Source organism: Branchiostoma belcheri, unplaced genomic scaffold, assembly GCF_001625305.1.
Source record: "Branchiostoma belcheri isolate BF01 breed outbred unplaced genomic scaffold, Haploidv18h27 scaffold18, whole genome shotgun sequence".
Lineage (NCBI taxonomy): Eukaryota > Metazoa > Chordata > Leptocardii > Amphioxiformes > Branchiostomatidae > Branchiostoma > Branchiostoma belcheri.
The window spans coordinates 3,211,546-3,237,367 of NW_017803268.1; the positions used below are offsets into that span (position 1 = coordinate 3,211,546).

The 25,822-nt window shown below is 41.9% G+C and overlaps 2 protein-coding genes across 2 annotated transcripts in view; both read left to right on the plus strand.

Moving 5' to 3' along the window:
• Window positions 1-2,945, plus strand: part of LOC109467324 (sodium leak channel non-selective protein-like) — a 37,520-nt gene extending 34,575 nt beyond the window's left edge. The window contains exon 49 of the mRNA XM_019765269.1: window positions 2,791-2,945. Within this exon, the coding sequence (XP_019620828.1) occupies window positions 2,791-2,945 (155 nt within the window). The remainder of the gene's footprint in view (window positions 1-2,790) is intronic.
• Window positions 2,946-7,978: 5,033 nt separating this feature from the next.
• Window positions 7,979-25,719, plus strand: LOC109467465 (F-box/WD repeat-containing protein 7-like). The gene is made up of 15 exons (XM_019765468.1): window positions 7,979-8,190; window positions 11,929-12,316; window positions 12,951-13,039; window positions 13,344-13,445; window positions 14,551-14,658; window positions 14,803-14,934; window positions 15,406-15,608; window positions 16,079-16,161; window positions 16,635-16,806; window positions 17,193-17,313; window positions 17,571-17,685; window positions 22,447-22,632; window positions 23,748-23,870; window positions 24,437-24,621; window positions 25,030-25,719. Exons 2-15 carry the CDS (start codon window positions 12,059-12,061, stop codon window positions 25,307-25,309), a joined length of 2,157 nt encoding a protein of 718 aa, XP_019621027.1. The 5' UTR covers window positions 7,979-8,190; window positions 11,929-12,058; the 3' UTR covers window positions 25,310-25,719.
• Window positions 25,720-25,822: the final 103 nt, after the last annotated feature.

The window sequence follows — 25,822 nt, forward strand, 5'->3', positions numbered from 1 at the left end:
AGGCATTTTGTCCACAGGCATGCGGAATGTCCACAGGCATTTCTCTGACCCACATCTATGCCCACATTCCTGGAACCCTGAAGATCTGTCTGCCCCAGATGGCCCTACTTTCTGTGCCTCGGGGCCCGTTCACTATGCACTCAGTGTACTGTATCTGTCTAGACTTAACAGGTACCAAGTCTTCTTCTTCTTCTTCTTCTCCTTGATGCCCAACATCATGGTAATGATGACTCTGGCATGCTGGAGTGCGCTGGTGCCGTCAACGTTCGTGCTCTCGCTCTGCACAATACTTCAGAATTAAACTAGTATGTGACTCATGGAATGAAGTCCAAGTCCGTAATCCAATCTCATAGTCCTTTTTCCGTAGCCTGGGTCAATTTCCGTAGGGGGACCGTAGTGTAGTACTATGTCTCAGTTACTGGCGGAGGCACGTGACACAAACGTGTCGACTGTAGGTGCCTCCACCACTACACTGCCAAGGTTATTCCAGTCCTTTACAGTCTTAGGCAGGAAGGACCCTCCCCTGTATTGTGTACGGGTAGACGGGACACGTAGCTGTTTGTCGTGCGATCGACGCTGACGAGGTGGGAGCGGAACTAGCTTACTGTTAATGATGGGGCAATGTAGCAAGCCATGTTGGATTTTGTAGAGAACTGTGACTCGTGCAAGTCTCCTACGCTCCTCCAGTGGCACCCAGCCCAGTGTTGTTAACATGCTACTCACGCTCGAGGTGTTGTGATAACGACCAAGCACAAATCTCGCTGCCCTCCTCTGAACAGCTTCCACTTTATCTATACCCTTCCTGGTGTACGGGTCCCACACAGTACAGGCGTATTCAAGGATAGGCCTAACAAATGTCTTATACGCTTTCTCCTTGATGTTTTTGGAGCATATTTTAAGATTACGCCTAAGGAAGCCCAAGGCTCGGTTTGCTTTGTTGACAGTGTTGTTTATATGTGTGTCCCAGGCCATTTCCCGGCTCATTGTTACACCCAAGTAGTTGACTGTTTGAGTGTTAGCTAATGTATGGCCATGTAGGACATAGGAGTACACATGTGGGCTCCTACTCCTTGTTACTGACATTGACACACATTTGGAGGGGTGAAACTGCATGTCCCAACAGCTCTCCCATTCTGACAAGCGTTGCAGATCTTGTTGGAGTTCCTCCTGTTTTCTAGTGTTTGTTGTGATCTTGTACACTCCGGTATCATCTGCGAACAACCTTGCTTGCGCTGTCAACTTATCCGGCAAGTCGTTGATGTAAACCAAGAACAAACACGGGCCCAGAACCGAGCCTTGCGGCACACCTGACTGGACGTTGACATACGACGAGTGATGCCCGTCAACTATCACCGCTTGGCGTCTGTTTTCTAGGAAGCTGGCAATCCAACCAAGTGTTGTCCCTTGGATTCCGTACCGTTTAAGTTTGTGAGACAGAAGGCTGTGATTTACCCGGTCGAATGCCTTAGCAAAATCCATTATTAATATGTCTGTTTGTCTGCCGTTCTCCAAGTTTGACGTTAACTCCTCCACAAACTCTAGCAGCTGACTCTCACACGATCTCTTTCGTCTGAAACCGTGTTGATTGTCATTTAGGATATTGTGAAACTCAAGGTGCTGCATTACTGATTTGACCACTATGTGTTCCATAACCTTGCAGACAATACATGTCAGTGATACTGGTCTGTAGTTTGCTGGGTTGTATTGTTCCCCCTTCTTGAAAATTGGAGTGACATATGCACTCCTCCAATCGTCTGGTACTGTGCCAGATGCTAATGATGTCTGAAAGATTGTGGTCAGAGCAGGTGCCAACTCCTCTGCAAGTTCCCTTAACACCCTTGGGTTAATCCCATCTGGGCCCCCAGCTTTATGTGGGTTAAGGTTTCTCAGTAACACCTTCACTCCCTCTTGTGTGATGTCGATGCTACCCATTTCTGGTATGGGCAGGTCTTCCATGCCGGTCTTCTGCTCAAACTCCTCTTCGGTGTACGTTCGACCATCACCGAAAACTGACTGAAAGTGTTTATTTAATATTTCTGCTTGTTCCTGTGGGTTCGATATAAGGCGCCCGTCTTTCTTAAGCGGGGCAACGCCGACATTCGAAGCCCGCTGGTTTTTCACATAGGACCAAAACTTCTTGTTTCTCGCTTTGTGGTCTTCCTCAAAATCATGAAATGATGGTAGTGCCATGCAAACAATAATCCTAACAGCAACCACCATCGCAATGGCAATGTATGTTTTCATTGCCAGTCTTGTTGTTTCTTTGCTATAGGCAACATGAGCATGACATTACATGTACATGTATAACAATATCCAATTTTCTGTGATTGTTGGAGCATTCGGACATCTGATACCAAGGACAGAGATCAAAGTAAAGGGATTTAGAAAATTTAATGTAATATTCTGAGTTGAGCATGCTTGACACACCTTCAAAAACACTACTTATAGTATCCGCCAGACAAAGAAAGACATGAAAATACAAAAGCTATAAATGCTACATGTATTGTAGACTACACAACACATGTCAAGTGAAATTATGCTATTGTAACTCAAGTGAGTATGTAGGTGTCACCAACTGCCCAGCCCAATGGTCCCCTATATACCATTTGGCCCAGCAGTTGTGTGTTTGGTTGTGAGATGACACGCTGCGTGTGGCATGGGTTCGATCCCTGGGAGTCAGAGTCTACCTTTCCCCCTTTTCTGGTGTTACACTATGTTTACTTCAGAATCACTTGACACAATGTGTTTTAATGGAAAAACTTTACAATTGTACTGTTTTCTCGTTCTCAGTTGGTGGAGGCCTGGTCCACAGAACCTCGACAGTCCACCCTCGCATCAGTCTGGGACACAGACCGACCGTCACACGAAGGGCGCCGTTCTACGCCACATCCGCCATCGTGTCAGAGGTCACAGACTGGTGGAAAAACATGCACACTCAGAAGTAATATAGGGTTAATGTCCCACCCCGAGGTGTATATGGGGAGATAATCCTTGGTCCGGTGTGATAATCACCGAATAAACCACCAAGTGAGCATAGCAAACGAGGTGGTTCTAAAAAGTGGTCGGTTATTCTAATAGCCGACCACTTGGCTATTACTAGGTTACGGCCTGAAAACCAATGGGAAATGGAGCCTTCTGATTGGTCAACGCCTTCTGGCTATATGATAATACACTTTAACCCCTGACCAGCGAATGCTGCATTCTGCACTACATGAGCCATTTTCTAAAGGTTAGAAACTAGTGGAAAATACTTGTGATTTATAGATAAGATCTTCTCTACAACTTGATAAAGATCTAGATCTAGAGAGGAGATTTTTTCCAGTCAAACATCTTCCTAAATATTATAGTGTAGTGACATTTATGTACTAGGTATTACGTTGTCTGTAGGAGTCTATTCTTACCACTGTGATTTATGATTGATAACTTATGGACAGCATAGTTTTGACATTGATATATATTATGTTGTTAGCAGTTATAATGCTACTTGGTTGAGTACAGTGCTTGAACAATGTGTACTCACAGTAATACTACATACAATGTATATCGAAAATTGTATCTGTATTCTTGGTAAAGTTGTTTGGTCACACCAATGTCCTTGGTTACACATTTGAAAGACTTTTAGTGTCCTTATTCAAGCAATATTATAATAACATGCTCAACTGCTGTTGCACAATACTGTACGATATTCGTACATTGTATGGCATTTGTGTCTAAAGCTTTGTAAATCGACAATAGGCCAGCATAGAATTGTTTTATGAAATTGTTGAATAAATTATATAATTATACATGTATGTAAATTGTATATTTTGTGCTGTGAGGACTATTTTGTGACAGATGCCCATGAGTTTTAACATTGTGAGATCTTTTTAACTATGTGTGGTGGTCTTATATCTGGATTTCAATATCTGCAGATTATACCAGTTTCAATATGATATAAAAATTGCATTCTGTTTTTATGAAAACGTAATAAAGATGAATGGACTGTATGTTTCAGAAGGAGGTGAAATAAACTTTTACTCTAGTTGCATTGGGACCTTGGTGATTTGTAACAAGAATATGCAGCCTATCTAGCAGCTCCCCTAGCGCCCAAGGTTATATTGCACCGTTAAATACGAGTAATGCACACACACATTTAGGAAGGAAAAATGGATCCATTGATTGACTAATAGACAACATCATTGCACTGGCTCAAAATCTTCTTGTTACACAAATTAGGATTGAAATTCGGATGTGGTGGCCCTTCAGAAAGTTGAAATTACAAATTCAGATTCTTTATTGACACAACAAAAAAGTACAGAGACTTTTGTATACTCTTCTACAACTTAACTAAAGATCTAACAAAGCTAAATACATGTGTGGATAACGTTATCTTACGTACAGAGTATATGTATGATGTAACAATAAAGGTTAACTATTCTATAACACGTGTTCTCTTAGATCAAAACATTCTTTAATGTATTTTCCTATTTGAACACTGTATTGGTTATCTCCCCTGAGAATGTAGTTGCATTTATCTACAGGATCTAACGTATTGAAATCAATTGAACAAGCGAAAAGAAAGGTGAACAGCAATACGCGCTTATCATTGTAGAGTGTACAATCCATTATAAAATGGTGCTCATTTTCAATCTTGTTAGGACGAAATGGACAGAAATTTACAGGAATTGTGCACGTGGAAACTGGAGATGCGCAAGGGACAAACGTAGCTCAGTAGCTCCCTTTAGTATTAAGCGCCGCCTATAGTCATGCCTTCTCAATTTTTATACATAATTAGTTAAGGATACATGTGGGCATCTTAATGACAACATTAGACTTTAATTCAACTGTTGGTATGCTTGTAATTCACTTTGAGTCAAAACGGCCCTTTAGAATTACGCGTATGAGGTAATCATTATGTATATATTAATCTTATCGTGTTTTAACATATTCTAATGATTAGATGTCTACATCTATATTTCTACTTTCTAAATCAACGATCATTATTTGTATCCACTTCCATACCCTTGCACCAAATATTCCACTGATTGAATAGGTATGTATTATCAAAGTTTTATTATTATTATTTTTTGTTTAAATTGATTTCGCTTTTCATTCTCGCTTCATAAACAACCGGATGAAAGTAATAGGAAACCTCTCACAGTATGAAAACAACCCTTCGCTAGCGTTGTTCTAAGTCCCTTGTGGTTGAATGACTTTTTTCTCCTATTAACCCTTAAGCTGCCGGTCCCGGGTATATCCGGGTTCACTGTACATCCCCTGTGTGCCATGCCCGGGTATATTCGGGATAGGGTATTCCCCGGGATAACTTAGCACAGCTGCATGTTTCGCGCCCGCCGACCAGGAAGTGACTGGCGGCGGTAAGTGAGGGCAGGTCAGAGGTCAAAGTGGGTTGCGTAATCACCGATTACGTCATCCCACAATGCTTTGCGGCCTATAATTGCCAAGATGGCGGCGGCGTCGTCTGCCGAGGCTTTGTTCTTTTGTTTACGTGTTTTGGGCGGTGAATTTGGACTGTTAACACCAAAATGACGACGTTTACCCTCGAAGAACTGTTGTAGGAGGTCGCTACTGTTGATTTAGCCTATGGTTGACGTATATCTGACGCTGATTCCATTGAGAGTAGTGAAAATGAGACGGATCGTGTTAGCAGACGGGAGGGAATGTGCTCACATGGAACCAGATAGCATTGGTGAATGTGACATCGGCCATGGAACTACTAATGGCCGTGGTCGTGCTAGGGGTAGAGGTCGGGGCCGAGGTCGGGGGTGTGGAAAAGGCCAAACAACAAGGGAACGTGGCACTGACAGGCGAGGTTGCAGCCGGCCAGCTGATGGGGATTTAAATCCCCGGAGCCGCCCATCAAGCTGCAACTGATACAAGATTTGATGGCACAAACTGGCAGAGGGGGGATGGAAACAGCCTGACCAAGTCTCCCCATGTTTTCACTGCACAAAGTGGATTTAGTGGCAAGTTTTATTTCTATTTTATAGCAGCTTTTATGTAAAATTTTCCATGGTATAAAGTATAATATTATCTTTTTATTGCTTTTTACCTGTTTATTGCCTTTGTAGTTTATATTGTCAAGTTGAAATATATTCCTAGACATAGTATATGCAATAAGCTTTCATATGATATGTAACAAGTATATATACCATCGATCACATAGGTACAGGAAGGAATGTATTATGTTGTATACATTAGTTGGTTCAGCACCAAGGACAATATCCATCATAAACTTACCTGTAATGATACCTGAGTGCTGTATTTTTACTTGTATGTAGTTCTAATAGTGTCAGGACATGTCAGGATCTGTTAAGTCAAGGCCCAAGTCATTCTGTGGTTGCTTATTGTTGATTGTATGGAAACAAGGTGGAAATTGTACATTTTATTGCTTTTTACCTGTTTATGACCCTTATGGTCTATGTTATCAAGTTGACATACATTCCCGGCTCTACTATAAGCTTCCATATAGTATGTAACAACTCTATGTACCATTTTTATAAATGTACAGAAAGAAGTGTAATATGTTGTGATGAATCAGTGTCTTAGCTGAATAGTCAGTTCAGCACCTAGGACAATACCCATCATAAACTTACCTGTAATGATACCTGAGTACTGTATGATTACGTCTATGTGATTCTCATAGTGTCAGGACATGTCAGGATCTGTTAAGTCAAGGCCCAAGTCATTCTGTGGTTGCTTATTGTTGATTGTATGGAAACAAGGTGGAAATTGTGCATTTTATTGCCTCTTTACCTGTTTATGACCCTTGTAGTCTATGTTATCAAGTTGATATACATTTCTAGTTATAGTATCTACTATATGCTTTCATATGATATATAACAAGTCTATGTACCATCTTTTATAAGGGTACAGAAAGAAGTGAAATATGTTGTAATGGATCAGTGTTTAGCTGAATAGTCAGTTCAGCACCTAGGACAATATCTGATCATAAACTTACCTGTAGTGACACCTGAGTGCTGTATTTTACGTGTATGTGATTCTCATAGTGTCAGGACATGTCAGGAATGTTATAGGTTTCATACTTATACTTTTTATATAGTTTAGGCATTGTAATACAAAAAAAACTATGAAAACAGCTATTTTATTGCATTATTGCCCTTGTAATTCATTACTATTGATGTCAGGCTACATTTGAAATATTTTTCTGTAAAGTACACATTCTTAGCTTTCCAATGATATCTGGCATGATATGGTAAGTTGAGGGGAAAATGACAAAAAGACAGTAATACAAAGGTAGTACCCCCTATTTCAAAAGGGTCTGGAAACCCTGGCACAGAGGGGATGTATTGGTGAGAAACACTGGCAGCTAAAGGGTTAATTGAGTATCTACCAAAGATACCGATACCTTATGCGAGCTCACGAATGCGTCATTCCTTCTTTTTCTCCCCACAAAAGGTCCCTCTTTAATTCTCCCGACAGGTGTGTTGATTCCGTATTCACACAATAGCGCCAAAGTTACCTGAAACCCCCGCAGAAAGCCCTCGACACGCCTGGCCCAATAGTCTCGTACCCAGTCTTATCGTGGTTGGGGCAGGCTGTATCTTCGGGGCTAGAATAGTTTCCCCCCGCCCAGTACAACAGGCCGCCCCGGTAGGAGTGTTGATTTTCCCTCTCAATCTCCCATCGTGAAATACCTACCGGGAAACCTAGCTGAGGCGGGCGGGGAAGAGCTCCTGCAGCCCCGAGGAAAACCCGCCCTGGCTACGATAAGACTGGATACCAGGCTACCGGCCCAACAGCGCGGCTTTGTGTACCTGTTGAGCGGTCGTCATGACGACCGATACATGTCGTCTGCAAGAGGGCGACCTGTGCAACAGGTTGTACCTCCCGGGGTAGGGGGGTAATTTTTGTCTCAAAATTGTCTGTAAAATCTTTACCAAGATCACAATAAAATCAGCCCGTAGATATAATGTCAATTTAAACTAATAAAATCATATTTTCTGAGGTAAATTATTCTTTGAAGAACGTTTGTGATGATTTAATCTAATTAGCTGACGCAAAATATCCCCAAAGGATGGTATAATCCAATTATCTGGTATCGTGTTGCCCAGTGTTTGGATGAATAGCCCAACCTGCTTCACGATTAGCTAGCAAGGACTAAAGCTACCTGTTGAACTGACGCTATTTTCCACCGTTTGAGCCCAGAAACGGAGATAGATTGGCAAGGTAAGGGTTTTTATACTCTTGTTGTTATATACGGAACTTCTAACTATACCTGGGTCCTCTTAGGTAAAATTATAGCTATCTAGGACACCAATTTCTAACCCAATATCACAGAAAAATCTCGTCACATAAACAGATAGATTCAAAATGTGTTAAATTTCTCTTATACTGAGGGACGATTATTCTGTATTCTGGAGGTATTTAGGTGTCTACCTAAACACGAGAGAAAATATGAATTTCAAGTCGTTATAGTTGCTATGTATGTTGATCGTGAAATGTACATTGGTTGGATATGTGGGTATAGGTATAGCATACAATCAGTGTGACCGTGAGTAACAATTTGAAAATGTACGATTGATAACAAAGTTCGTCTCAGAAAGCAGAAGACCTCTACAGCAAATTTAAATGTACTGATAAAATCACTGGAATATTTCAAAAGTTTTGAAGTCTAGTAGAGTCTTCCCGGATCTTTACCATGTGTACACTATGGCCATGGTTACTAGGATTATAGAACTACGTCAAAAATCCCCTCGTTATTGTATTCCAATGATTTGGACGCTACACCAAACTGTATAACCCAGAACGTTAGTAACTATCAAGTACAACAAGAAAATCTATGGCATAACTCGATCTAAAAGTGCCCCAAGTCTAAAACTTAATAAGGGTCAGCGGAGGCATAGCAAAAGAGCTAATTAATGGCAAAATTAGGAGCACTCAGACAGAAACAGTAGATACTACAGTTATGTAAAACGCTAAACAGTGTTTCTCTCAGTGTACCATGTGGTTTGTGTAGTGTTATTGTACTCTCCAAGCAGAGGTTGATGGGAGAAGATCGTTTGCTTTTTATAGATGGCTCATTTTTGTCGCTACCCACACCAAGAACTACCCCTCCCCTTGTCATTTGAGGCTGAGACTAGCGGCAGAGGTTGGTTTGGGTAGCCACAAAAAAGGGTCATATATAAAAAGCAAACGATCTTCCCCCATCAACCTCCTAGTGTTATTGTACTGTGTGCAGACCATAAGGTACGGTACTTGTTCACAAGTGGATAATCGTGAGCAAAGCACGGTTATAAATCCCTTCGCTCAACCGGGCATAGCGAAAATATCGATTCGGGCTCCCATGTCTAGCCATACAGCCTAAACCTGGCTTTAGAAGCTTTTATATCGACCTCTAGAACTCATAAGACTTACACGATTTCGTACTGCAGAAATACATGAGTTTCAGAACTGTTTGTCACAAGTATTAACACTATGCTATGTAATTTGGCCTATATATGTATGTACTATATGTATGTACTATGTACTATCGATTCGGGTTCCCATGTCTAACTATACAGTCTAAGTGGCTTTAAAAGCTTTTCTATCAACCTATAGAACTCCTAAGACCTATACGATGTCGTACTGCAGAAATACATGAGTTTCAAAACTGTTTGCCACGAGTATTAACACTATGCTATGTAATTTGGCCTATATATGTATGTACTGTATGTATGTACTATGTACTATAGATTCAGGTTCCCATTTCTAACCATACAGCCTAAAGTCTGTCTTTGAAGCTTTCTTAGCGACCTCTAGAACTCACAAGACCTATACGACTTCGTACTGCAGAAATTCTAGAGTTTCAAAGCTGTTTGTCATGAGTATTAACACAGTGCTATGTAATTTGGCCGATATATGTATGTACTATATGTATGTACTATGTACTATCGATTCGGGTTCCCATGTCTAACTATACAGCCTAAACCCAAACCTGGCTTTAGGTGCTTCAATATAAACCTCTAGAACTCATAAGAGTTATACGACTTCGTACTGCAGAAATAGTAGAGTTTCAAAACTGTTTATCACGAGTATTAACACAGTGCTATGTAATTTGGCCTATTTGTGTATGTACTATATGTATGTACTATGTACTATCGATTCGGGTTCCCATGTCTAGCCATACAGTCTAAACCTGGCTTTAGAAGCTTTCGTATCGACCTCTAGAACTCATAAGACTTATACGACTTCGTACTGCAGAAATACATGAGTTTCAAAACTGTTTATCACGAAGTTAACACTGTACTATGTAATTTGGTCTATATATGTATGTACTATATGTATGTACTATGTACTATCGATTCGGGTTCCCATGTCTAACCATACAGTCTAAACCTGGCTTTAGAAGCTTTCGTATCGACCTATAGAACTCATAAGACTTAATATACGGCTTCGTACTGCAGAAATACTTGAGTTTCAAACCGTTTTAACACTGTACTATGTAATTTGGCCTATATGTGTATGTACTATCTACTCTAGGGCCATAATTAATACGTTCTTAACTGCCCACTTCTAACTATACTGATTAGTAGATGGGGTCCTAGATATTGTACTACTATAGGCATGCTTCTGTATCATGATAGTTACAGTAAACAAATTCTATGTTTATTATACTAATTAGCAAATTAATTCGCCGTACTTTTAGTAGCCGGAGGCTAAAAATGTCAGGTCGGACCCTTGTCATATAATCTTATAGAATAGTAAGAGTTGTAGCTAAAGTAAGATGCAATGATCAGTTTGTTTGTCACATAAAGGACTAAGAATGAAACGAAAAGTGAACAGTTCATATTTTAAAGTACGCACTTTTACCGTGCCTGATAGGCTGTAGTTTTATCACCACTGTTTGAAAAACAGGCTTTAGACTTTGACTTAATCATTCACTCCCAAAACCAACGCGTTGGATACAATCAACACAACACAAATATGTTACTTTGACCTTAAATTCGGGTGCAGCTAGACCAGTGGCGGGCGTACAGCGAAAATGGGGGTACATATCACAGCAATGTTTGGTTGGGCTGACAAATATGGCGGTCATATTTGTCCAGATTGTTGACCGTTCAGTCAGTGTGCAAACTATTGTGGCGCCATGTTGACTCATTACGTGTACTTTGTCACCCATTCACAAACTCGCTATGACCCCCTCCTGACACATACATGCGTACATGTCTGTATGCTGAACCTGGTAACTGGACACGTTTTTAGGTTAGCTACTAGTCAGCAACCAGGTGTGTGAGAGAGAGAGAGAGAGAGAGAGAACGAGAGAGACTATGTGCCACGGTTTGAGCGTGTGTTTTTTTGTGTGTATATGCGCGCGCGTGTGCGTGCGTGTATGTGCGTGTGTATGTGTGTGTGTTTGTGTTTATTTGTGAGTACGTGTGTGTTATTGTGTGATTGTATATGTAGTCGGTGTGTCTGTGCATGTGACAGAGAGACTAAAGGGAGATACACACACACACACACACACACACACACACACACACACACACACACACACACACACACACACACAAACACACACACACACACACACAGAGAGAGAGAGAGAGAGAGAGAGAGAGAGAGAGAGAATGTAACTTAGATGAAATCAACCCCTGAACAAATTCAGAATGCTCAAATAGAGACTAAGCCTTGCGACGTGTTAAGAGCAGTACTCAAGTACAGATTTAGGTTCCACATCAACTGTTGACAAAGCTCACAGCATGCTTAGACTTCATCGATTTATTCCAATGGCAGTCTAAAACACCCTTCCTGTTCCTAAGAAACTAATTTCTTAAATCCCTTTCATTCAGAAAATCTGATCATTTGATATTGAATCTAAACTCGCCCCTTAAAATTGGAGGCGCAAAACACCAAGGGCGCAAATGCCTGTAGTGTACTGTGTTCGCTTTGAAACCTCACTAACAGATGTTATTGTTTTGTTTGCAGGTCTGAAACAGCCATCACAGGAACGTAGCGCTGAGATTATGATGATTTGCAGAGAAAAGCAAACGTACACTTGTTTACATATCAGGTTCCCAACAGCTTAGTGGCGGATTTCCTTTGCATAGAAAACATTATGTCGGGCTCCGTGAAAATGGAGTCAGGACCGGCGGAGAGCGCTACCTGGCGGATGTCTACTGTAACTGCAGGTAAAGGCAGTCGCGGGAAGAACGCCAAGGGTCCGTCCAAAGATACTACGTCCCGTTCTGAGGACACAAAGCCGCGGGTTCCGTGGAAGTCGTTCGGCGGCAGGATCAAAACGCCTCAGACGGTGGAGTTTGATCGACAGTTGGATCACGTGGCCAAATGGGTGGAAGAGTGGAGCCACAAAAAGGTGAGCTGAAGCGAATCCGATGAATGCAAGGCGGTCAATATATTATATAGAACACTTAGGAAGACGCTTAAAATTCAGAAGTGTTGCGTGAACTAAATTCTGTGGCTGAAATGTGATAGTAAATAGAATTCATAGAATGAAGACCTTTATTGTACATTTTGCCCCACTGGGCTAAAGACAGGTCACATATTGACAAAGTACATCATCAATGTTGATAATAAAACGGCTATAGTACACAAGTACTTTCAACTTCCTCTCGCTTTCTGGTAATCTTATAAATGTAGTTGGCTGTATGAGTAGTTAGAGCTGGTTTGTTAAAGACTACAAGGAATATAAATTTCTCTATACTATTCAAATACTTAAATTGGGAGTATTTACTTGACACAAAATCGAAAAGAACGTTTCTTTCGCTGTCATACATGGAACAATCCACAATAAAATGTACCTCGTCTTCTACTTTACCTAAACTACAATATTGGCAGAGTCTTTGCTCTAGAGGAGTTTTGTATGGTTTGTAAAGCTGTTAAGCGCGAACTTATATATTCTAGTCGACTGAATTATCTGCTATTTGTATGGGAGATGCATCAACCCAAGTCGCACATTCGCTGACATTATATGGTTTCTCATATCACAGAGAATCATAGTCCTAGAGGCCCTACTGAAGAGATGTAACTATCAACAGTTCCAGTTCTTATGGACAGTGTCACAACCCACCCTGCACAGGTCAGAAATTTGTTTAGTTTCTTTATTTTATCTTTTTTCATTTATTTCTAAATAACAAAGATACACATGTACACCGACCAAGGCTTTAACATCTTTACTCAAGGAATCTATAGCATATGTAAAATATCGTCCTTTACTGTCTCCTTCACTCATTATTCAGCTGATGTGTAGATGCCTGTTTGTCTTTGAGGTAACTCTGCTACATCTCCTTACAGTAGTGCCTTTTTGTCCAAATTACTTCGCTATAATATTGTACATGTAGTTTGTATGAATAACGTAAGAATGTATTTTATGACGACTACAGAGACTTCATGTTCGCGGCGAAGCGAGACTACCCCAGTACCAAGTTTGTACCGATCAGCACACATCTCACACGGGAGATCAGACATCGTCTGGAACTATACAGGTCAGGAAAACATACAGCCAAGACGACAGCTATTCCAGGGGTGCCAGAGTATACAGTGTAATTTTACGGAATACAGTACAATTTTACTAGTATACAGTGCAATTTTACGGAACACAGTGCAATCGTATTAGTATACAGTGCAATTTTACGGAATACAGTGCAATCGTATTAGTATACAGTGCAATTTTACGGAATACAATGCTATCGTATTAGTATACAGTGCAATTTTACGGAATACAGTGCAATTTTACTAATGACGTTGAATGACGTAACCTGGGCCCGGCTTTCCAGGGACGCCGCTGACGGAGCGTACTCACATCTTTCTGTGTTTTTCGAGTGAAAAACAGGGCATGTTACTACACAGGGATCATTTCGAATTCGCTCGAAAAATACAGAAATATGCGAGTTAGCGGCGTCTGCCATCTTGAAAATGAAAAAGCAGGGAAAGCCGGGTCAAAGTCACATGATTCAATGTCATTAGTAAAATTGCACTGTAATCCGTAAAATTGCACTGTATACTAGAAAAATTGCACTGTATTCTAATACGATTGCACTGTAATCCGTAAAATTGCACTGTATTCCGTAAAATTGCACTGTATTCTAATACGATTGCACTGTATTCCGTAAAGTTGCACTGTATTCCGTAAAGTTGCACTGTATTTTGTAAAATTGCACTGTATACTCTGGCACCCCTGTGTTCTATTATATTGAACCTTTCCATCTCACTGGAAGTAAATCTTGTGAAAGGACATGTACAGTATTAAAGCCCACACTTTGTGAAGCACACATCAAAGCTCTCTTACATGGTATAATGGAAAATGTATCGCCTTACATACATAACCTTTTATCAATTTAAAGTCCAATGATCACAAGTCATATCAATGGAAAGTGTAATCGACTCCACATTTTTGGCTACGCCTATGGAGCGTGTGCATTTATCACAGTGCTACGATCGCTTTGAAAGAACTTTAAAAAATGTCACGTATGCATTAACTAGGGCATTAGATCTGAAGTTGCCTTCCCTAGAGTTAGATTTGGTTCGAAGTGGAAGGCAATAAATACAGTTTTTATCACAAAATTTTACAAAATTTCCTTTTTTTTACAGGAGTGACAAGACACACAGACTGAAGAGCGCGCTCTTACAGACCCCGTCTGACGTCAAACACGTCAACCAACCAGAGACGACCTTCCCAAGGATAGACTCTCAGCACAGGTAAGACCGCCAAGCTGACGTCGTTTAAACTTCCAACCAAATGACCAAGTCTTCTGTTTCAAAATTCCATTAATGATAACGATGAGATTCCTACACCTCAACCTATTAAAACCTTAGATGACAATGTTTTTCTACCATTTTCAGCAAAAAGTCCCAGATTCCGCTGTCCAGAAGCACGGGGAGTGTGAAACTGCCGAGCATCCGACAGCAGTCCGCGGCTTGCGGGGGAGGACTGGTGGATAAGGAGTTGTCTCAGTCCGCGCCGGTCTCACAGTGGTAAGTTTGGCAGTTCCAAAGTACTATACTTTACTGTACTGTACTTTACTGTACTTTACTGTACTTAACTGTACTTTACTGTACTGTACTTTACTGTACTGTACTTTTTTTCCAAATTGCTTCGCTGTAGCCTTACACATCTCAGTGCAAAGACCAAAAACAAGGCTGGTCATAAATGTAACCTACAATTATGCAGTTCGTGTTCTTATCTTGACACGTAACCCGGTAAACAATGGATCATAAGTTTCAGAAAGTCTGTGGCGCCCCCCGTCTTTGAGGGTTAGACGCAATGCCCTGATGAAAATGGCCTCGCGCAAAGAAGTCTGGCTTCGAGTCAAAGCTAGATTTTTACTTTAACAGTTTGTAAAGATTTTTTACTCTTATCTTTCGTAGTTCGCGTTCTGTTTGTTTGTTTGTTTACCCATCTACATTCAAATATGATAATAGTTTTTCCTTGTCTCATGTTACCAGGTTGAAAGGCATGCCCAGTAGGAGACACGTACAGGAGGAGCTCAGTCCCAGGACCGAGGGGAAGATCGTCCCTTCTGCCGGCACGATGCGTAAGGCCGTCAGCGAGTCCTTCCTCACTAGGGACGAGAGAGCGCAGACTCGGTCGGGAATCTTACCCAGGGAGGCCTGGCAGCTCATCCTTTGGTTCGAACAGTCGTGGGACGGTGAGTTGGAATCTATTTTCATAAAAGTCCTTTTCCCCTAGCTAGCCAAAATGCTTAGACTAATACATGGGTTGTGTTGTAAGGATGGCTATTGTTACAGTTTTATGGAATTGTCACATTTTTGGCAATATTACAACAGTACTTGGACGGTTGGTTTATGTTTATTTGTATCTTCAAGCACATATAAGGTCCTTTAGCCCTATCTAGCACAAAAGAAATAGCCTAATCCACTGCTTTTACTATAAGGTTGACTTTTGTTTACGTGTGTACAGTTGTCATGTTTTGGGTAATATTGCAATTGAATGGTTGTCCTGCTCAAAACGTATGATTACGTGCATTAAATCTGTCATGACTAAAAACAATAGACAAGGAAACACACCTTGAAAGCATGATTCTCAAGGTAGAAAAGGATAAAGATGTTGCTGAGAGAAAAGAAAAATAACTTCTATCTCCTTTTTGTCTGTAAACAGATGTAAAGAGAAACGAGTTTCTACACAAGTTACTTCTGAAGCTGGACCCACGGCAGCATTACTTCATCTCATCTTATCTGTCGGTAAGTTCTGATGTTCATTCCTCTCCCCTTAATATACGTAGATGTCTGCAATCGTCTTATCCTTTATGAAACAACATCGCCATTTGCATAACTGGAACAATTCATTTTAGGATAGAAAGGCCTAGGAACTAGTGTTCCTTGTTTCCGCCGTGAAAAAATTAGTGTCGGTAGGTGGGTGAGTGAGGGTTCTTTTTCTTTCTCTTTTTTTTTAATTAGACTTTGGCGATCTCTAGTGATCCAACTTGCATGAGCACACTTCTATTTTCGATGTCAATGTTGGAAAACTGTATAGCGTTTCATTACTTAGGTGCCAGATCACGGAGCTAGAAAAGGTCAATCAGCTCGAAAAAATTATGTCCCTTGCAGAGGTCCACCCCCCCCCCAAAAGGCTAGGGTCGGTCGGGAAACCACAAACACAACATTTTTTCCTTCGCCTCAATGATCCTATATTTGATGTTCCATCTGCCTTTCAGGTGAAACAGTACAGAGACTTCATCACGTTACTACCCGAGCACCTCGCGCTGAAGATCCTGAGCTACCTGAAGCCGACCGAGCTGCTGTCGGCTTCCCGAGTCAGCCAGGCCTGGAACAGAATCATCAGCGACCAGGGGCTCTGGAGGGTCAAGTGTTACGAGACCGTTATGAGTGAGTATTACGGACTATCTTGACAGAAAATAGGACGATTCTGAGCAGAAGCAACTACGGTACTTCCTGACAAGAACAAAAATATTCTATCATCGCTAGAGTTTATAATATATAGAACACATAGCCTTGGAACATCTAACTTGAAACGTTGTTTTAAAGCTGTCTACTTTACTTGGTGGTAGCGGCTTCATACAAGCTTCGCAGGCACGCGGCGTGGCGGCAGCTAGCTATATTACATGGAACGACTTGTTAGACCTAGCTTTTGCACATCTAAAGATTTTTTAAAGCTATTTTATGTTACGAGATTTTTCTATGCTTCTATGTCGGCAAACAGTATTATTGTAGAAGTCAATGTTATATTAATTTTGCGATTGTCCATCTTCCAGAACTGCCCATCACAGCACATGTGCAAGACTGGAAGAAACTTTACAAAGACAACTGGTTCCTGCAGAGGAACTGGGATATCGGCAGGTGTCGCATCACGGAGATCAGAGGACACACAGACAAGTAGGTTATCTTTCGATTCATATGGTAATTATTATGACCAAGAAATGCCTCAATGAAAAAGCCTCTATAGCAATCTTCAAGAGTAAAATTAAATTCATAATGTCATTTTAGACCTGCATTTAGAGGGGATCGTGCAAGATTATTAAGTCTGCACAACATTAACTTGAAGCCCAGTTGACCAGTATACTAGTATTTGTTTGTGTGTTTGTCTTGTTGAATTTTAAGCTGAATGAACATGTTCCCCCTCCCTCCCCCAGAGTGCTGTCCGTGGCGTTTGAAGGCCGGAGGATGGCTAGCGGCAGCGCGGACAAACTTGTCCGAGTCTGGGACATCAAGACAGGCAACCTGCTCCACACACTCAAAGGACACACGGTGAGATGATATACTAAAACAAAATCCCTGATTTCCGTTATGATACTATCATTGTAGAACAATAGAGGGCCTAAGAGCATTCAAGCCACAAATATTCTGAAAAGATCTCAAACAAGTTCCTTTGTTTGATCTGTCTTTCTAGCACAATGAAAGTTCACTTACCAAATTTGTGACCGCCTCTCCCGTGTTCTCCGGTCTCCTACTCTGACCCCACCCACTTGTCACGTGACTTGCCGGAAACGTGACGTAGGTAATGGGGTCAAAGGTGCCTAGAAATCTGTATCTACTCATCATATTACCAGCCAAGACTTAAGGTCTCGGACCGGAGTTTTTCATGATTTCGGATCCGGCGGACACCCTCAGACCGAAGGGCTATAACTCCGCCAAAAAGTACGCCGGGAAATCTCATTACATCAATCAACGGAGGTTTCCAGCCGGCTTCCGATACAATTTTGGTTATTGTCCGTCGACTCTATAATTTGGGTAGAAACTGTAGTTAAACGTAAATTTTGGATACGAAAAATGTAGTTTTTTTGCAGTTTTTTCAACGGACCTGCTTGGAAAAACGAATTTTCCCAGGCTAACGGCCTATATGCTGAAATAGCTTACTACTTTCTGTTTCTGAAAAACAGAAAAAAATATAGGTTGTTGCGATAAGTTTTTCACAAAATCCGGTGACGCGAACCCCTAGAAATTCCACATAGAACGCAGCTATTTGGGTCATCAGGCGACAAACCGCATCACCCTTGCTCGCGGACTAATACCAAAAACGCTTCGCTGGCCGTCCAACTTCACCGCGCCGAAAAACACTACAATCCCAAGGCTTTTTGATCAATTCAAAACCTAGTTGAAAATCTACAGCGATCGGCCGAGCTATGGGGGAGCCAAACCTAGCGTGACAACCTCGCAGATCCGGCGATTTACTGCGCACTATTTGGAACCCTGGTCAGAATCAAACTCCGACCCGGAACCTTAAGGAGATTATTTTTCATAAAAAATTATCATAATTCTTCAGAAACATCATATCTATCATATATCCAAATTTTACATGTCTGCGATGAGTACTTTTCCCGCGGCAGAGGTTTAAAGTCATGTGAAAAATGCAGTGTTCTAAGGCTATATTGCCAAGTCTCGGGTTCAAGGCAGCGTCACAATGGGGCAATTAGAAAAGTACCGTTATTTCAAACATCGCTTTTCTCAAAGCAGTTATGACGGAAATAAAAGTCTGCTCTGGATCTTGGCTATGGATATATGTGTTCTTTTCGTGATTTCGGTGCCGCATACTTGCAGAAAACGTTCTTAACAGTTGGTATCGATGACGTCACGCAGTGACGTCATCGGGTCCCCTGGGAAACAGCATGGGGTCGCGTTTTAGGTCGTCGTTTTAAAGTAAAAGGAAGAATTCGTCAGATTTCGACCTTGATTGATAGACCAGGGTTCGCACTTTCCGAATCAAACGCGTCCGACACCAAACTCTTCACTATTACGCCGTGAATGGCCTATTAAGTAGCAAAGCGCTCCTTAAATGTGTGAAAGGCTGCATTATTACGAGGTGCAAAACACAATCTGGGTGATATTGCCGTGGCTAGGAGCAAGAAGTTGAAATAAACGCTGTAAAGATGTGAGGAGTACTTATTAGGCTATCACTTAACACCACCCAAAGGAAAGAAAGTCGCGAATCTAAGGAGCCCTGAACCGAACATCAGAAAACCCAGTTTTGCCTTAAGAAGGCTTAAAACACTTCGATTTTTGCTGTTAAATGTCAGTTTAAGTCACCATAATAAAGAAACTTCGACCGAATTATACGAAAGTCAAATTCAGAGGTCGACTCATATAAAATGACATAGAAAGTGAATTCATGCAAGAACTGTTTACCTTCCAGAAACGATTAAAATTGCCCTGACGGGGATTTCGGGGGGGGGGGGCGGGAAAGGGGGAGGGGGGCGCCTAGGGCCTGGGCATGAATATACGGACTTTTTTACTTCGAAAAAAGCAAAATGATGCGGTTTTTTGTTCAGAATCGGATAACTTTTGCCAAAAACTTTTAAATCCATACGAATGACGTCATCGATTACGTCATTTTTTGCGCATGCGCCGTGCTTTTAAGGTCTCGGACCGGAGTTTTTTCTATGATTTCGGATCCGGCGGACACCCTCAGACCCGAAGGGCTATAACTCCGCCAAAAAAAGTACGCCGGGAAATCTCATTACATCAGTCAACGGAGGTTTCCAGCCGGCTTCCGATACAATTTTGGTTATTGTCCGTCGACTCTATAATTTGGGTAGAAACTGTAGTTAAACGTAAATTTTGGATACGAAAAATGTAGTTTTTTTGTCAGTTTTTTCAACGGACCTGCTTGGAAAAAACGAATTTTCCCAGGCTAACGGCTTATATGCTGAAATAGCTTACTACTTCCTGTTTCTGAAAAACAGAAAAAAATATAGGTTGTTGCGATAAGTTTTTCGCAAAATCCGGTGACGCGAACCCCTAGAAATTCCACATAGAACGCAGCTATTTGGGTCATCAGGCGACAAAACCGCATCACCCTTGCTCGCGGACTAATACCAAAAACGCTTCGCTGGCCGTCCAACTTCACCGCGCCGAAAAACACTACAATCCCAAGGCTTTTTGATCAATTCAAAACCTAGTTGAAAATCTACAGCGATCGCCGAGCTATGGGGAGCCAAACCTAGCGTGACAACCTCGCAGATCCGGCGATTTACTGCGCACTATTTGGAACCCTGGTCAGAATTAAACTCCGACCCGGAACCTTAAGGAGATTATTTTTCATAAAAAATTATCATAATTCTTCAGAAACATCATATCTATCATATATCCAAATTTTACATGTCTGCGATGAGTACTTTTCCCGCGGCAGAGGTTTAAAGTCATGTGAAAAATGCAGTGTTCTAAGGCTATATTGCCAAGTCTCGGGTTCAAGGCAGCGTCACAATGGGGCAATTAGAAAAGTACCGTTATTTCAAACATCGCTTTTCTCAAAGCAGTTATGACGGAAATAAAAGTCTGCTCTGGATCTTGGCTATGGATATATGTGTTCTTTTCGTGATTTCGGTGCCGCATACTTGCAGAAAACGTTCTTAACAGTTGGTATCGATGACGTCACGCAGTGACGTCATCGGGTCCCCTGGGAAAACAGCATGGGGTCGCGTTTTAGGTTCGTCGTTTTAAAGTAAAAGGAAGAATTCGTCAGATTTCGACCTTGAATGATAGACCAGGGTTCGCACTTTCCGAATCAAACGCGTCCGACACCAAACTCTTCACTATTACGCCGTGAATGGCCTATTAAGTAGCAAAGCGCTCCTTAAATGTGTGAAAGGCTGCATTATTACGAGGTGCAAAACACAATCTGGGTGATATTGCCGTGGCCAGGGGCAAGAAGTTGAAATAAACGCTGTAAAGATGTGAGGAGTACTTATTAGGCTATCACTTAACACCACCCAAAGGAAAGAAAGTCGCGAATTTAAGGAGCCCTGAACCGAACATCAGAAAACCCAGTTTTGCCTAAGAAGGCTTAAAACACTTCGATTTTGCTGTTAAATGTCAGTTTAAGTCACCATAAATAAAGAAACTTCGCCGAAATTATACGAAAGTCAAATTCAGAGGTCGACTCATATAAAATGACATAGAAAGTCAATTCATGCAAGAACTGTTTACCTTCCAGAAACGATTAAAATTGCCCTGACGGGGATTTCGGGGGGGGGGGCGGGAAAGGGGGAGGGGGGCGCCTAGGGCCTGGGCATGAATATACGGACTTTTTTACTCGAAAAAAGCAAAATGATGCGGTTTTTTGTCAGAATCGGATAACTTTTGCCAAAAACTTTTAAATCCATACGAATGACGTCATCGATTACGTCATTTTTTGCGCATGCGCCGTGCTTTTAAGGTCTCGGACCGGAGTTTTTTTCATGATTTCGGATCCGGCGGACACCCTCAGACCGAAGGGCTATAACTCCGCCAAAAAAAGTACGCCGGGAAATCTCATTACATCAATCAACGGAGGTTTCCAGCCGGCTTCCGATACAATTTTGGTTATTGTCCGTCGACTCTATAATTTGGGTAGAAACTGTAGTTAAACGTAAATTTTGGATACGAAAAATGTAGTTTTTTTGCAGTTTTTTCAACGGACCTGCTTGGAAAAAACGAATTTTCCCAGGCTAACGGCCTATATGCTGAAATAGCTTACTACTTTCTGTTTCTGAAAAACAGAAAAAAATATAGGTTGTTGCGATAAGTTTTTCACAAAATCCGGTGACGCGAACCCCTAGAAATTCCACATAGAACGCAGCTATTTGGGTCATCAGGCGACAAACCGCATCACCCTTGCTCGCGGACTAATACCAAAAACGCTTCGCTGGCCGTCCAACTTCACCGCGCCGAAAAACACTACAATCCCAAGGCTTTTTGATCAATTCAAAACCTAGTTGAAAATCTACAGCGATCGCCGAGCTATGGGGAGCCAAACCTAGCGTGACAACCTCGCAGATCCGGCGATTTACTGCGCACTATTTGGAACCCTGGTCAGAATTAAACTCCGACCCGGAACCTTAAGTTATCGCTCTATAATCTTTGACCTATGTCTTATACATGTGGTGATGATTTATACCTAACGTAACTTAACTCAATAGCGTACAACCTCAAAGACAATCGGACTGCACGCCGATTTGAGGTTCTCATGAATAAAAAATGGTTCAGACAACAAACAAACAAACAAACAAAGCTCCATCTTCTCCTACCAAACAGAAAGGCATCTGGTGTCTGCAGTTCTTCACCAAACACCTGATCCTCAGCGGTTCGTACGACTCCACCATCAAGATCTGGAACCTGCGCACGAACACCTGCGCACGGACGCTGTTCGGGCACGAGGGGCCGGTGTGGGCACTGGTCAGGAAGGACGTCATGATGGTCACTGGGTCACAGGACAAGACAGTAGGAGCCGTTATATTCTATTCTATTCTATTCTATTCTATTCTATTCTATTCTATTCTATTCTATTCTATTCTATTCTATTCTATTCTATTCTATTCTATTCCATCCTAGACGCCTATTTCATTACGTTTGGTACGTCCTAGTATAAAAAAGTAAGAACCATTCTATTCTATTCTATTCTATTCTACTCTACTCTACTCTATTCTATTACATCCTAGACGCCTATTCCATTCCGTTTGGTACGTCCTAGTATAAAACAGAACCATTCTATTCTATCCTATTCTACTTTATTCTACTCTCTGTATCTGTATCTGTATAGCCGGTATAACCGCCTTTCGGCGTAACACACCAGCTTCGCAGGCACGCGGCGCGGCGGCAGCTGGCTATATTACACCGATCGACTGGTTACACCTAACCCTTGAACTTCTAGCTCTAGACATTGTTTAAAGCTATCTATTGACAATGCCCCTACTGTACTTGGTGACAGTGAGTTCCACTCTGCGATAGTTCTAGGAAAGAATGAATTCTTGAACACCTCAATCCTTGGTTGGTAACTCTGGTACTTGAATGCGTGGCTATTTCTTGTTCTCTTCTGGGCTGGTATTAGGTACTTAGTAGTTGGGACATCCACCAGTTTATTAGTCATTTTGTACATCATGCATAGTCTAGACATCTTTCTTCTGTCTTCCAGTGAGGTCCACTGTAGGTTTCTTTTCATTTCCGTGACACTAGCACCTCTTACATAGTTGTTCATACAGAATCTCATACTCTATTCTATTCTATTCTATTCTAGACGCCTATTCCATTCTAAGGTCTCTGTCCGTTTAGTACGAGCTAGCATGGACCTAGTCCTGTAGTACGTCAGGACTCAGACCGTCTCTTTGGTTGTGCCTAGAAATTAACTGAAATTCTAAGTACTTCGCAGAGGTTGAAAATCCCCGATCCCCTGTTTGCTCTTGTCCGCAGTGCGAAGTTAAAGAAATTCTGACCGTTTTCTATGTTTTTTTTGCCCGTAGGCTAAGATCTGGGAGATCCGATCCCCTGTTTGCTCTTGTCCGCAGTGCGAAGTTAAAGAAATTCTGACCGTTTCTTTGTTTAATTTTTTTTGTCCGCAGGCTAAGATCTGGGAGATCCGTCGCTGCCGCCTGGCGCACACGCTGAAGGGCCACTCCGCCGCTGTGTTCGCCGTGGACATGGACGACGACTGTACCATCGTCATCACCGGCTCCGCTGATAGGGTGAGCACTCACCACGTGATCATGACGTACAGCACACACCAACCAATGAAATTTCAACATTGAACATGGTCGAGTCTTGTGAGAAAAGATGACTCGGAGGATATAAATGTTCAGGGGGCAGTATAGACTTCCAAGCGCTTTAACCAATTGCTGATGCCACGTGTCCTATATGGGTCATTCAAACCTGTGGAAGACTGTAGATAAATCTAAAGTATATTCTCTGCTTGAGACCGAATTAATATCTGTTATTTTTACACATGGCTCTGTATATGGAGCTGTAAAAGTGGTCGAGTCTTGTAAGACAAAAAAAAATGAATCAAAGCAAGTAGAGGATGAAAGCCGGATGGTAAAGTCAGCCTCGTGCCATGACCAATTGATGTAATCTCCAAGCAGATCCTAAGGTGGCGAAAAGACAGTATCAAATTGGCCAGGCAGTATCCATTGACCAGAGAGGGCCCAAGGGGTAGCGACAAAAAAACGGGCCATATATAAAAGGTAACGATCTTCCCCCGTCAACCTCTGCTTGGAGAGATTGACTTAATAGTATTACCCGTTTTTTTCCACAGAGTATCCGTATATGGAGCTGTGAAAGTGGGCGGAGTCTGAAGACCATCTGGGCGTCCCACACCACGTCAATCATGACCGTGAGCTACCACCGCGGCTTCTTCGCCTGCTCCTCCGGAGGGATGATCTTCCTCTGGAACCTCAAGACGGCCACGTGCATCAAGAAGTTCCACGAACACGAGAAAAGGTAATTCTTTTCTGTAGAGCTACGCAGTGAGAAAATTTAATAAAATAACAGCTAGCAACTAACCACATTTCAACTGAAATGACAACCTTAAAATTTGGTCATCTGTTCTTGAAGATATTTTGGCTATCTTTCGTGAAGCATCAATTGAACAACTTCTTTTCATTATACATACACTAGTACTGACACTGTAACAAAATGATAGCAACAATGGGACGAGCAGTACAGAAACGCATAGAAACAAAGGGGGCTTTCAGGAAATTGAACCCGAACCGGTAGCTTGTAAACCCAACGCCATAACCACTTGGCCAAAAGGTCCAGGGCCCAGTTGTAATGGACTGGGTGTTTTGGGTGTTTGAACCCCACTGTTACACTGAGCATGATACTGATACCGACTGCCTTTCTTCACAGAGTGGAAAAGCTTCAGCTCCAGATCACCAACCCTGAGAAAGTGGAAGGACTCATGGTGTCCGCGGGGAAGGACGGCATGATCAAGTACTGGGACATCAGCAAGGACAAGTCCATACAGACCATGAAAGGTCACAAGGGTCAGATCAACTGCATCCAGTTCGACGAGACCAAGATGGCGACGGCCTCCGCGGACGGGAAGATTCGGGTCTGGGACTTCCACATATCCAGCAAAACGGACACCAACGTGGTCAGGGTCAAGGATTACGTGGATCCGACGTGAACTTCGGGACTCGTGACAAAAGTATGACTTGAAGTGGTCAGGTGAGGATCACGCAGTGGTCACGTGAGGATCACGTGACAAGAGTATGACTTGTAGTGGTGATCACGTGACGGTAGTACGACTGCAAGTGGACTGGTAATGATTTGTATGTTGACTTCGCAATAAGAAATTATGAATATTTTGTAAATATACAGAAAAAACATAGTTAAGACCTACATATGGCAGTGGAAATGGTACCAAGGAAGCCTTTTGATGTGATAAGTTGTTTCCTTTGAGAACTATAGAAAAAACGACCACCTGTTAATAGATCAAAGTGGTTGTACCATGGTATAAGCCAAGATAAAACTTTATACATGATTTGCTGCTAAACGTGCATTCCGTCCTTTCAGCCAGACTTTGGGTACTGGATTGAAGCCCGTCAATTATGTATGCTGCATTTTCTGTATTAAAACTATTTTTTCTAACAAAGTTTCCTTCATTTACATATATATCTAATACAATGCCTATTGTTAT